Source organism: Teleopsis dalmanni, chromosome 2 (genome assembly GCF_002237135.1).
Source record: "Teleopsis dalmanni isolate 2A chromosome 2, ASM223713v2, whole genome shotgun sequence".
NCBI classification, from domain to species: domain Eukaryota; kingdom Metazoa; phylum Arthropoda; class Insecta; order Diptera; family Diopsidae; genus Teleopsis; species Teleopsis dalmanni.
In genome coordinates, this window is record NC_051847.1 from 212,115,329 (window position 1) to 212,128,604 (window position 13,276).

General features: G+C 30.7%; 1 protein-coding gene across 1 annotated transcript in view; it reads left to right on the forward strand.

The window, feature by feature from the left end:
- Positions 1-13,276, forward strand: part of LOC119686292 (dedicator of cytokinesis protein 3-like) — a 58,009-nt gene that overhangs the window by 39,477 nt on the left and 5,256 nt on the right. Inside the window, exons 4-9 of the mRNA XM_038100844.1 lie at positions 9,460-9,580; positions 9,652-9,895; positions 9,970-10,187; positions 10,250-11,762; positions 11,830-12,650; positions 12,733-12,842. Coding sequence (XP_037956772.1) covers positions 9,460-9,580; positions 9,652-9,895; positions 9,970-10,187; positions 10,250-11,762; positions 11,830-12,650; positions 12,733-12,842 — 3,027 coding nt within the window. The remainder of the gene's footprint in view (positions 1-9,459; positions 9,581-9,651; positions 9,896-9,969; positions 10,188-10,249; positions 11,763-11,829; positions 12,651-12,732; positions 12,843-13,276) is intronic.

The following is a 13,276-nucleotide window of genomic DNA, read 5'->3' on the forward strand; positions in this document are numbered from 1 at the left end:
ATTTCAAACCTACTTAAAATAATAATGTACGCCACTGCTTTTTGTAATCGTTAATATAGCAAATCTCTTTGCGGATTGTGAATTTGTAATAGTTGGAAATTCGTCAGAGTGTCAAAGGACCAGACAGTGCGACTAAGTTGCCAGTGGTTCACACATTATAAAATCACATAACGATTTCTTATAACTTTTTCACGAAAAAAAATCTCTTGAACCTACTTTAATGTCTGCTTTTAATTTTTTTTTATTTATTTTTTTAATTCCTTTTTTTTTTGTTGATATTTATTTTCTTATTGTTAATCTAAAAAAAAGAAAAAAATAAAAAATATAACCATAATAAAATAATAATAATAAAACGAGATAAAAACTTAACCATATTTGTTATGGGTATATGTGATATTGAGGATATCTTTCACTCTTTATTCCTTTTCTTATTTGACAAGCGATACTGGCCGGTATCGTACCGCACCTCACGCAGCGATGTTCGGTGCGCGCAACTCTTATAAAGATATTAACATTTTTAAGCAGATATGTTACCTCACATTGCTTATCGATGTGTAAATAATGTTGTTTCCACTTATCTTTAATTTATTTAATTTTAAATGTGTTCTAATACCTACGAACCACATTTCTTGATATGCTTTTCCCCAAATATGTATCTATATCTTGCATTCTAAACACACAAATTGCTTGCTTACACTTCCCTAATGCATAAAACACTGAAGCACATGCTTAAGTGTTATTCTAACAAATTTCTTTGGGTTTAAGTTTGTAATATTCTTCTAATTCGATTCTTAAAGAAAAAATCATAAGCACGAAACTCGATTAGTAAGAGTATTTAATTAAAACTGACTTAAAGAGTTCGTTCGTTACTGAATCTGCTACTGTTTATTTTGATATGCCTCTGAGATCTTGCCTTGCGGATACATTTGGTAAAGTTTGCTTACTTTAAGCACTTTTAGCTTGGCTTACCTCTGTTAGGGCTAAAGTAGACAAGTGTTTTTTTTTTAAGAAATACATAACCAATTTGTCATACATAACAAATTCAATCCTAAGATACAAGTTACGACTCAGTTAAGCTGAAATCTTTTACCACATTTCTGCAATTTATGTATATTAGTTTACGGAAAGAGGCAATAAGTGGCAATTACTTATGTCGTGCCGCTGTCTAATGTGTTCATCTCTCCCAAAACATTTTTTGCATCTTACTTGTCCAGCAAACTTTGAGTGAAAATATGTAAATTTTTTAAAGTTCAAATCCGAAATGAACCAGAACAAGTTTTGATTTGCTAAGGTTTGAAGATACTCTGTGTGTGTGCGCTTTATTTTCATAAATTTAACTCTATTGTTCTAAATTTACGACCAGTTCAGTTTGTGAAAAAATACGTAACCATACATACATAACCAACGTTGCCATATATCTTACTTTTACAAAATTAGATATTTCAACGATAATACATTGAAATCTGATATCACCAATCTGAAAGAACTCTTGTACTAGGAGATATTATTGTCTTTCCTTTATATATTATTATTAGAACTGATAATGGTACAGTATATAACAACATTTGAGATCCTTTGTTCTGAAAAATCTTCTCCAGAAGTCACATAAACTAACCTAAAAAATTAGGATATTGATAAACATAACAATGACCCTTTGGCCAACACTCCTAACCTGATTCGGTTTAAAGGAATTCAAATTAAAATACTGGAAATGTTTTTTTAATAATCAAAGAAAGAAATTAGTTTCTTCTAATTCCATTTTTGAAAAAATAGTAGCTAACATGAGTAGGTCTTGTTGAAGAATTACTAATTAATCTGAATTTAAAACTGTTTAGATTTCAAAACCTATAATTTGAATCGAATATGTTTTTAAGCACTTTTGTAAAAATAAAGGTTTATTGTGTTATATAAATTTATATGATAGAATTGTACCAGGAAAATCAAAAGTTGCAAGGAACAAAAGCAAAAAAAATAATTAAACGCTTCTTCTGGTAATGCTTAGAACTGATAAGATTAATGCATTTCATTATGAAACTTTTTAAACTTATTAGCCTAGTAGGCATGCCAAATAGAGATCATCCAAAAATAATTTCTTTTAACAACCGCAGTATGGTTTTAAACTTCGGATCTCTTGATTGGATTTGTGGTAATAGAACAGTACTTATGCGCTATTTGAACAGAAGAGGAAGCTCTGCCACTATTAAAACCAATCAACTAATTAAATGCAGCTGTAATGTTCTGTTTCTCTTGATTACCCCGATGGCTTATTACATCTTTTTTAATATGTTACCATATATGCTATTGAGTTGTATGACTGATAGAATCTATACAAATATTTATCTTTTTATCTTGAGGTACTATTATTGGTTTTAAAGCTTGTGTTAATCAATACTCAAGACACTACTCCGATTTTTTTTAGTGGTATAGTATTGAAAGCTTTAGTTTAAGATAAAAAATATTCTTTAATTATTAAGGTATTCAAAAAGTCACAAGTACACAATACAAATTATTATTTTAAATACTTAATAGTATAGTGAGTATAAAAACAAAGGAATACTCTATTAAATGCCTCGGTTTTCCGTCTATGTATTATGTATGTAGTCAATACATTTTATAGCCCAGCTTTCACTAACAGTTGTTAAAGGATTTGCTAGTATTTATGCAACTTATTTGCAAATTGTTCAAGAAAGAAGACTGACTCATACTTCAAGTTCAAAGAAATCTTTACTTAAAGATTTGTAACTTAAAAAATTTATTTTTTTAAATTTTTTTCATTTGTTGGAGGTAACAAAAATCGGAACTCAAAGGTCAAAGAGTAAAAGCTTCTATTCTTTTTAACTGTATTCTATATAATTTTAGTGTATAATATAAACGTTTAAGTTGACTTCTAAGTTTATTTTAAAATATTTCTAAATAAATTACGAATTGAAAGAAATAACGATTTTTAACTGGCAACTCTGCATGTGAAAATTAGAAAACTATTTATCATACATATTTATATATTTATGTGTATTAAAACGTTTACGATTTCTCACTAATATCTGAACAACTTTATTATTGGCATTTACACATCTACGGGTACAGATAAATGAGTAACATTTATGAATATTTAAGCTGTTGCAGCGCTACCAAAGCTATAACCTGTTGCCACAAAATATAACACCAAATCACGTTTAAAATGTCGAACCTGTTCCCAACGCCGATTTTGAGATATCTGAGTAATATATTGAGTTACCGCTAGTGGCAAGATTGCTGAATTTGAGTAGATACAAATGCAAAATGTAAATGAGTGATAATTGAGTGCATTTGAGTTGAAGATATTTATTAGAGAACAATATGAATTTATATGTATCTCATGCAAGATTAAAGATAAATTCATTAATGTATATAAATTTCTTAATGAATATGTTAAATTTTTAAGTAATTTGTACTTAATCTTAATCTTAATACTGCTTTTGTTTTAATTCTATTAAAATTATAGAAAATAAAACTGATGTATACAAAGTACCTAAAGTATTCTTTTACAAGTGTTCTTTAGCTGTGGCTTTACTTCAACTAAACACAAAAAAAAAAACGAGACCGTGATATCGCTTATATACGCTAAATAGACCCCTAAAACCTATAAAGAAATACCACAAAAATAATATTGAATATTAAAGAATATTGAATTAAAAAGAATTTGCAAACAAGTCTCTGTGGGTACCATTATTTCTTTAAGCAGATTTTATTTAAAATAAATATTCTGATCTAAAACAAACTTCTAACAGATATCTAAGCATAGGGAACATAAAGAGACATAAAGAGATATTAGATTTAGTATATCTCTTAAAGTAAGTTTTTTTGCCGTTTGAGTAAAAATTATTCTTAAATGATACGTGTGGTATTCAAAAAGTTTTGCGAGGATATAGTAAGGTTCTCAAAATAATTTTCCAGAAGACGTTCTGTCTTCTTGAATTGTTCTACATAACATTAAGATTTTCAAAATATTTATTTATTTGTGAGTTAACATTAAAATTAATTTTGAAGTTAATTAAAAATGAGGAAGTGAATATTTATGATGAATATCACTTTTGAATTTGTTAAGAATTTTTTGCCTTTTTAGCCAAATTTCCAATTTTGGAAACATAAAATAAAAATTCACTTATATCCATATATCCATTATATCCATATCCATATAAAAAAAAGATGCTTAATTAATTTGAAACATATTATATGTATTGATGACTAAAGTATAAACCTAAGCAATGTTTTAGCCAAACAAAATTTTTATCTTTTGCACAAGAGTACGTTTTTCAGTAAACACAATATTTAATAATTACAGATAATAAAAGTATCTGTAAGTAGTAGTCAATTGGCACCATGTTACAGCTGTCTCAAAAAATAGTACTTAGGACGTGTGCGAGTTAGGCTAAGTTCATGCTATACCAAATGGGAGATTTTTTGGGATTTTTTGCACTGCACACATTTAAGCATTTATCAACACGTATTGACACATCACTACATTATCGACTCAACTTAGAATTTCCCTCATTTAGAAATCAACTTAGCCTAACTCGCACACGTCCTTAGTTCCTTCCCAAATGACAGCGCATTTTTCGTTTCTTCAGAGTTTTTTAATCAATTTCAATCCACTATTTTGATTATTCTCGAGTCTCCGGAGTGTAGTATTGGATTCACGTTCGGTTTTACAACAGTTATCAAATTGGATAAACTCCATTTATTAAAATATTTTGATGATCATACCTGTCTAATATAATCCTGTGTTTGTTTGCTAAATACTTAGTTTGGATTGTCTTTAAAAGCTTATAATCAGTAATAGGTGTATTATTTTTTTTTAATGAGCGTCCAAAAATTGACTTTAAGGTCATACTTACAACAAAGTATAATAGTTATTAGTAAAATCTACTATTGTATTAACAGCGAGTTATACTTATGACACATATTCAGTATCAATAATCAATAAGAATTAATAAGCCTTTTAGGTTATACTTATAACACAGTATAATGGTTATCAGTAAAATCTACTATTGCATCAATAGTGGGTTATACTCATGACATATTTCATTTTAATTATCAGTAAAATGTGGTATGACGTTGATGGCGGGTCCTACTCACAAAATTTTATAGTTATGATAGTTGGTAGTTACTATTGCCTTAACTTAGAGTTTTCTACAATATGTTTTTGTAAAATCCTCCCTGTGGATCTGCCTATACCAAGCAATTCAAAAATAGTTCATTTTTGTAAGAGCGATAAAGAGAATCTCACATTTACATAAAGAAAATGAGTTTATTTTAATAAGTTCCAAAACTATTGTTGAATAAATCACGAATTTGTTATTCATTTTTATTCTATTTATTGTGTATGGTTCTACCTCTTTTTAATATATTTGATAGATCCGGACATATTTTTTCAAACACTGTCTGCTCTGGTTTACCACCAATGCAGTAATTTTAATTTATATACGTTACAGTCAGCAAATATTGTATTATACCTATGTAATGGATAAACCCAAGATTCGTGTATTATGGTCTAACTGATTGATTTTAATTCAAGTACTCACAGACATCAATGGAGTGTTACAAGACTGATATTACTATTAACTAGAAAAATTTGCAAATACAAATATTTAATCTTATCAAATTGTGTTCACATCTTAGGTATCTAAAATATATCTCAAATCTATAGACTATATTAAAATTCCCCTTTTAATATGTGAAGTATTTGCAGCCACTCAAACTCATTCAGTAAACAGTAAAAATTTACTCAAAATCATTAAAATTCTTCCTCTCTCATTCATTGGGACTTGATAAATTGCTGTTAATATGTGTAGTTGCATTAAACATTCTCACAAGTCGTAAATGAGTACATGAGTCTCTTACCAGTTTAGGCTATCGATCGTTACCTTTTGTACGGGTTTCTCCAACGCTCTGCGTAAGCCTGGTAGAAGGCGCAAGCGTAAAACAGCAGCTCTGGCAGCAACAAGCACCAACTACAGTGGCATATACCATTTGAAGCAGTGTTGAATGTTGTCTCCGTTGTTGTTGTTGTTGTTGTTGTTATTCTGCTGGTCATGCCTTCTTACCACAATGCCAACACCAGTAATTTAACTGAGTCAATGTTAACTTGTTTTCGGTTATATCACCGTAGCCATTTACACTGTGAGGTGCTGTTCATTGTACGAATCGCCGAGAATGATGCTCGCTGTCTGTCCGTTCACGTAGCGTCAAGTATGCGTCATCATAATTAAACTTTAGACAGTGTTTCTCGCTGTTTGAGTGTTTTTAATGACTCCACAATAAAGTATCTACTCGCTTTTTGCCTGCTTAATTATTAATCTATTGATTTTTCATTAAATGCAGTTTATTGTCTGCTGTTCTGTTTTCTGCTTACTGCTTACCAATTTTTTTTAAATTTATTTATATGAATCTTGTCTGGTTTTATTGCATTTCACACATTTCACACATTTTAACATATTTTTGGTTGCGATAATCTAAGTGATTAATGACATTTTCGTTAAGTTCCTATGGGTGCTACAGTTCTATCGGTGCACAGAGTGCAGTCCCTTCCTATGCCACAATTTTAATGAATTGAAATATATTTCTGGCATATGCTGTTATCCACACGCACATCTTCTTAACCTAATCCAGTTCAATTTTAGGGCTTTTAAGTGAAAATATTAAATTTACTTTATGTTATTTACTTAACGTCATTTAGCATTAATTATGCGGTTTTTATTTTCTCATTTTTGTTTATTTGTGCAGATTGACTTATTTTTCATTTAGAGTAGCTGTGGTTTCTAACTGCAATCAATCCCTGCCAGAAAGCAAATGCTTAATGCTTACAAAGCCTATGTACCGACACAATTGAAATTTATTGCCACCTCAACACGTATAGAATAGAATCATCTGTTTGCGGTTTCATACAAATAAAATATCATGAGCTTTGAATTTCATTTAAAATTGATCGGGAATTGATAATAAAAAAAATGAAATTATGAAAATGATGAGATAAACAAAAAAAAAGTGAATAGGACTAAGAACCACATACATTTCACTGAAGTAAACAAATTTTGTTGTTAATTCAATAACAATAATACTTCATCATTATTAATGAAGTACAATAGTATTTCAGGCTCCCAATGAAGCAGAGCACAACACCCATACCAACAAATATTTTATATTACAAGTGACCCGATCGGAACGAAATACAGACATTAAGTCTTTTGAATGAATGTCAGAATGGCAATCCTGTAGGAGTTCCAAAATATCCTTTTTGTCATAACATAAACCGATACGAAATTATATCAGACGGTTTTGTGTACTAGACGAATGAGATTTTTAACAACAACAATGAAAACAAGCTCTATTACAATAAATACTTAGTACGGATCTGGTTAACCATAGTAAATTTATTATACTTACTACTTATTACTAACATTACTTATCCCTTAACCCTTTTGTGGAATAAACTGGGCCAGTACAAAACAGATTAACAAGAAAATGGAAAATCATATGCGGCTGGAATACTGGGTAAACTTTCCAGGACTCAGACAAAGCAAAGCACTGATAACACTGTACTTCTAAAAAGACATTCTTAAATTCTCAAAATGTAATTTAAGGTTGATAACGGGTTTCATTAAAGGTCATTATGGTCTAAAATATCACCTTCATAAACTACAATTATCTGCTAACTCGGAATGCAGATTATGCCTCGAAGATGAGGAAACGACCATACACATTCTTTGTGACTATCCAGCTTTAATAACGCACAGAAGAAACCTGTTTCATAAAGAATTTTTGTCACCAGAGAGCAGATTAAGAACTCTTCTCTAGATTTAGTTCTAGACTTTATTCACAAAGCTTTAAGGGGCTTTGTTTAATCAATAGTAAAACTGGTACAATAGGACTCTTCTGGCAGCAGTATCGGCTGTTGGGCAATTTTCACGTCTACTTTTAAAAAAAAAAAAGAAACATTACTTATTTGTTTAAAGAATATTAAATTGAAATATCGCCCAAAACGTATATTACCAACTATTTTATTACTTGTTAAAAATTTATCCATATTAACTCAGTTTTTAATAAGACTTCCATATATTGTATATATACTATATAAATTTCTTTATTTTTATGCAGTTCATGTCAATAATTGCTACCATAAATGTGACCTCATTTGAGATTTCAATCATACTCCCATAAGTAGTTTTAAAAATTATATTAAAAGGTAAAGTAGTTTTCATGATAAAATGTTAGGTGTACATGTAACCTATAGGGGATATTAACGTAATAAATATGAAAGTTTTACAATTACTTTAATTTATAAAAACTTCTCCCATCAACAATTTTATAGCTCAATATGATTTTTTATTATGTGGCCTTTAACATAAATGAAACTGTAAGGAAATAAATAAAGCCTTTCTGATACAAATTAACAATAGATAACATAAGGTACTGTCCTATTTCAGACATATAAATTTTTAAATAATAATGAAGTAGTTTTCTTTAAGAAGCTTTCTTTTTTTTTAGATAAGTCTACCAAAGCTTATATTCACTGATAACGACCTCAGAATTTAAAAAAAAAACTAAAACTCATCGGTAACCACTATTAGAGAAGAATACAGACTTCTTTCGATATCTTTAAAGTTTTAATAAGTTTTTAAAATGTAATTTGTTTTTTACAATAATTGTAGCACTTTTATTTGGTTTCATTAAAAAAGAACTGCGACCAGTCTTTATGTTATAAGGGTTACTTTCGTCTTGGCTCGATTAAAATACCTTAATCGTCTTTTCTTATATTATATATTATTGATATTTGTTTATCTAAGTTGTCATAACAACTCGTTTACCTGACAAATCTGTACTTTATTCTTCTCTGCTTTATACACTGCTTCTACAGAGGCGTACATCAAGTACGATTACTGTTTCATTAAATTGATCAGATTCGAGCTTTCTATGCCTCTTTTATGTTAAACTATGTATTCACTTTTTTGATAGATCTTCATGATATGACAAAGATTAAAGCCGTTGGATCGTACTACATAGAATAGTAAAGATGTCATATAACTCTTGTTTGATTTAAATGCGGTACTCTTCGTTAATGCATACAAAATCAGGTGTCATATGAACAAAATTTTCTCTTAAATACTCCTGGTACTACTACATAATTCAATTCTAAAATGCATATCTAGTGCTATATATCATAGATGATGAGTGCGTTTGGGAGTATAGGTGTATAATCTTTTACCTCAATCCAACAATATTCCGCAATACTGTAACGAACAAATATTCTGCTCTTATTACTATGTACAAGTGAAATTGTCTATTTGTCTTGATATATATTTAGATATTTAAGAACATATTGTTACTATATAATATATAAAAAATATTATGTATAATACATAAGAAAAACCAATCAGATAAATATATAATTTATAAATACATAAACTTTTGTTATTTCTTTAGCAAACTTGGTCTTGATCTTGTACCTCGTATTGGGCCACTTGCGGTGGATCCACACAATATTGGAATTGTAGGACTATATAATGTGCATGTAACAAGTGCAGATAACGCAAAAGCTTCTTCAGTGAGTATTCATATTCAGTATTTACAGTAAGATAACATTGAATCTAAATTATTTACTCTATCCCAAAACAGAGTCGTGGTACCTTACGTCGAAAAACACAACGAAAAATTTTGACACATCATTTATACTTTTGTATGCGAGATTTTGGCTATCGAATCGGAATCGATGATGCAGAAGTTTATTTTTTTCTTTACGATGGTAATCCAGCGCATATGAGAGCAGTCTCAGAACGATTTTTAGTTAAAATAAATAGAGATGGCTTTTCGAATTATATAGAAAAATTTCATAGCAACTGCACAGTGTTCACAGACCTAGGTGCGTAAATACATATATCTACATATTTCAATCCGTTTCATTATTTTTATTATTTTACCTAACTATGCCTATAGGTGCAGCGGATTTAAGTGAAGATCTATTTCTCGTGGCTGTTATCATGCGAGTGGGTAAAATCATACACTCTGAATCAGTCAAAAAAGTAGAAAAAGGTACTGGCTGTTGTACTGGTTCAGTATATCGGCGTCCCTTTGGTGTTGGTGTACTTCCACTCAATGACTTGTGTCAATTTGACAGTAGCATAGAGTCAGAAGAACGTGAAAAGAGTTTTAAGGTAAACTTGAACCGATTAGCATTCTAATTATTGCAGTACATTTACACACCTTATGTTTATAGATTTTTCAATGTGAAGAAAAGGACTTCAATCAACTACATGAACTGATAATAAAAAAATCAAATAGCAAATTTTCACCAATCACTACAGGTAATCAAACAACGCAGGGCATTATAGTTTCACTAAAGCTGCTGCATGGCGGTTTGGGGCAGGCACGACAGGAACAGCCATTACTATTTCAAGGTACTACTATAACTCGCAAAATGGGCTTCCCGGATGTTATAATGCCCGGCGATGTACGTAATGATATGTTCATCACATTGGAAAGGGGCGAATTCGAACGTGGAGGAAAAAATACTGCAAAAAATATTTTGGTCACTGTGGTTGTTTTGGATGTTGCTGGCAATATCCTGACTGAATGCTTATGGGGTGCTTCTGGTATGGACTCACAGAATTGTTATAAATCCATGATATTATACCATCAAAACTCACCATGTTGGAATGAGATGTTGCGACTTACTGTACCTATTGATAAATTTTCAACAGCACATGTCCGCTTCGAATTTCGTCATTGTTCGACACGTGAAAAATCTGAGCCCAAACTATTTGCTTTTAGTTTCGCGCGTTTAATGGATCCTAGTGGTGCCACCTTAACGGATGGTCAGCACGAATTGTTTGTGTACAAATGTGAGGATGCTACAAAACTGTTGGCTGCTAATTATTTAAAGTTACCTTGTAGACCAAAAGATGCACAAGCTAAAGTAGATTGTAGTTCAATTTTTCATCGCAGCTCCAAGGAAGTTTTCGTCATTAAATCTCTATTGTGCTCAACAAAATTAACTCAGAATGCGGACTTACTATCTTTGTTGCAATGGCGTGCACATCCAGAAACAATTCAAGACTCCCTCACTGGTGTCTTGCGTCTTAATGATGAAGAGTTGGTTAAATTTTTACAAGATGTCTTAGATGCTTTATTCGCAATGTTTTCAAATGAAGAAGGAAATAGCACACAGCATTCAGGATTGGTGTTTCATGTGTTGGTCAGCATATTCAGTTTACTACAAAGTAACAAATTCCAACATTTTCGTCCAGTTATGAATGCTTATATTGAAAATCATTTTGCTGCTGCATTGGTCTACAAAGGCCTGATAACTTCAGTTGAACACATGGCTGTATTTATGACAAAAGCTGAACATCCCGATCCATTCCAAAAGTGTTTTGGTTCTTTAGAATATATTTTCAAATTATTAATACAATCACGTAAGTTATTTGCGCGTGCTACCGGTGGACAATATGAAGATTCATTTCGCCGTGATCTGCATTCACTATTCACTGCTCTAAATGGTATGTTAGCAGTGCCTTCATACGATGTTATAATACCAACGCAGGAAGCTTTATTGAACTCAACCGGTGTGGTATTGGAGCAATTGAAAGACACTCTACCAGCGCCAGAATTGGGTATGCTAGCACGCAATATGTTAGATGCCATACCAAGAGATGCACCCATACGTTTAATACAAGCCAAACTAAATGCAGTAAAGGATTTAGTATCAGGAGAACTATTTCATGAAGATGGTAAGCTTTCACTGTTATACGAAACCGTATTCTCATATCATAACATTTTTCTATTTCATATTTAAAGACTCTCGCACTGTAATACTGTCTGTGGCCTGTAAACACTTACGTATGCATCTCAGTAGACGTGATGAACTACGTTTATGTGCTGAAATTTTATCAGAAATATTAACACATTTTTATGACCTGCAGAAGGAGCAGAAAGAAAAAGTCACGAATACACTACAGCACGATTTGGATTCGCTTTGCAAAAATATACTTGGCATTCTCATTAAAACAATTATCATCATGATGGAAGGCGCAAATACTGTTTTACCACAACTAGTGGCTTGTTTACTTGGGTTATTGCAACTGCTTGATGAAACTCATTATAAGCGCTTTTGGGATGAACTAAGTCCAAACAAAGATCCACGTGATTTAAAAGAATTTCTAAGCAAATCATTGCTTGTGTTCGAAGAATTACTTTCACAGGATTGGGTTGTCTTCCCTACTGATTGGCTTATAATGAAATTGGCTAGTAACGATGTGCTACGTAAAGCGCTTGAAGAATTTGCTAAACCTTTAGTATATCGATTTTTGGGTTCACAATCTTTTGACTCACAGCTTTGGTGGTCTTACTTTAGTTTAGCTGTAGCTTTTCTAACTCAGCCTTCTCTGCAATTGGAGCAATACCGTGAACCAAAGCGACGTAAAATATTACATTCACATGGCGATATGCGTGTTCTTATGGGCTTCCAAATATTAAGCATGTGGTCGCAATTAGGAGAGCAAAAATTACATTTTATACCCTCAATGGTAGGACCGTTCCTTGAAGTAACACTTGTACCGGAACCGGCGTTACGAAAAGCAACTTTGACAGTCTTTTATGATATGATGCAGTGCGAACAGGTTTGTTAAAATTAAATTTATATATCATTTTGTTTACATATATATAATTATAAAATATGTAATATGTAATATTTTATAATAGAGTGCGCGAGGATCTTTTCGTTTAGTGGAAAGTGAACTAATTGATAAATTAGATTTATTGATTAGTGAAAATAAAGGCGATGATGAATATCGTGAACTCTTTAGCACTATGTAAGTTTATATATATCGTATAAATATTAATATTTATATATTCTTTTGCTTTTGTTATAATAATATAATATATGTAAAGAATTTATTTTGAACTTTGTGTATAATATATAAATGTAAAAATATTTTTTAAATACTATGTAATATATATAATCACTGCTTATCTATACTTCAAATTATGAAACATGTTTATATAATTTTTTTATAATAATGCAAACACATCAAAGGGAACATCTAAGCTTGGTGTAAGTCCATATTAACTCATTTTAGCCTTTTACGCATTAGAGATATATACTCGTATGTAGTTGTTCCGACTAATCCTTAAGTGTGTTTTTATAATTTTAAAAGTAATATAATTAGTTTTATATATTTATGTATTATATTTTTTATATTTATTTATTTTCATAATTTGCGTTCATCGCTTGCATGTATAAATC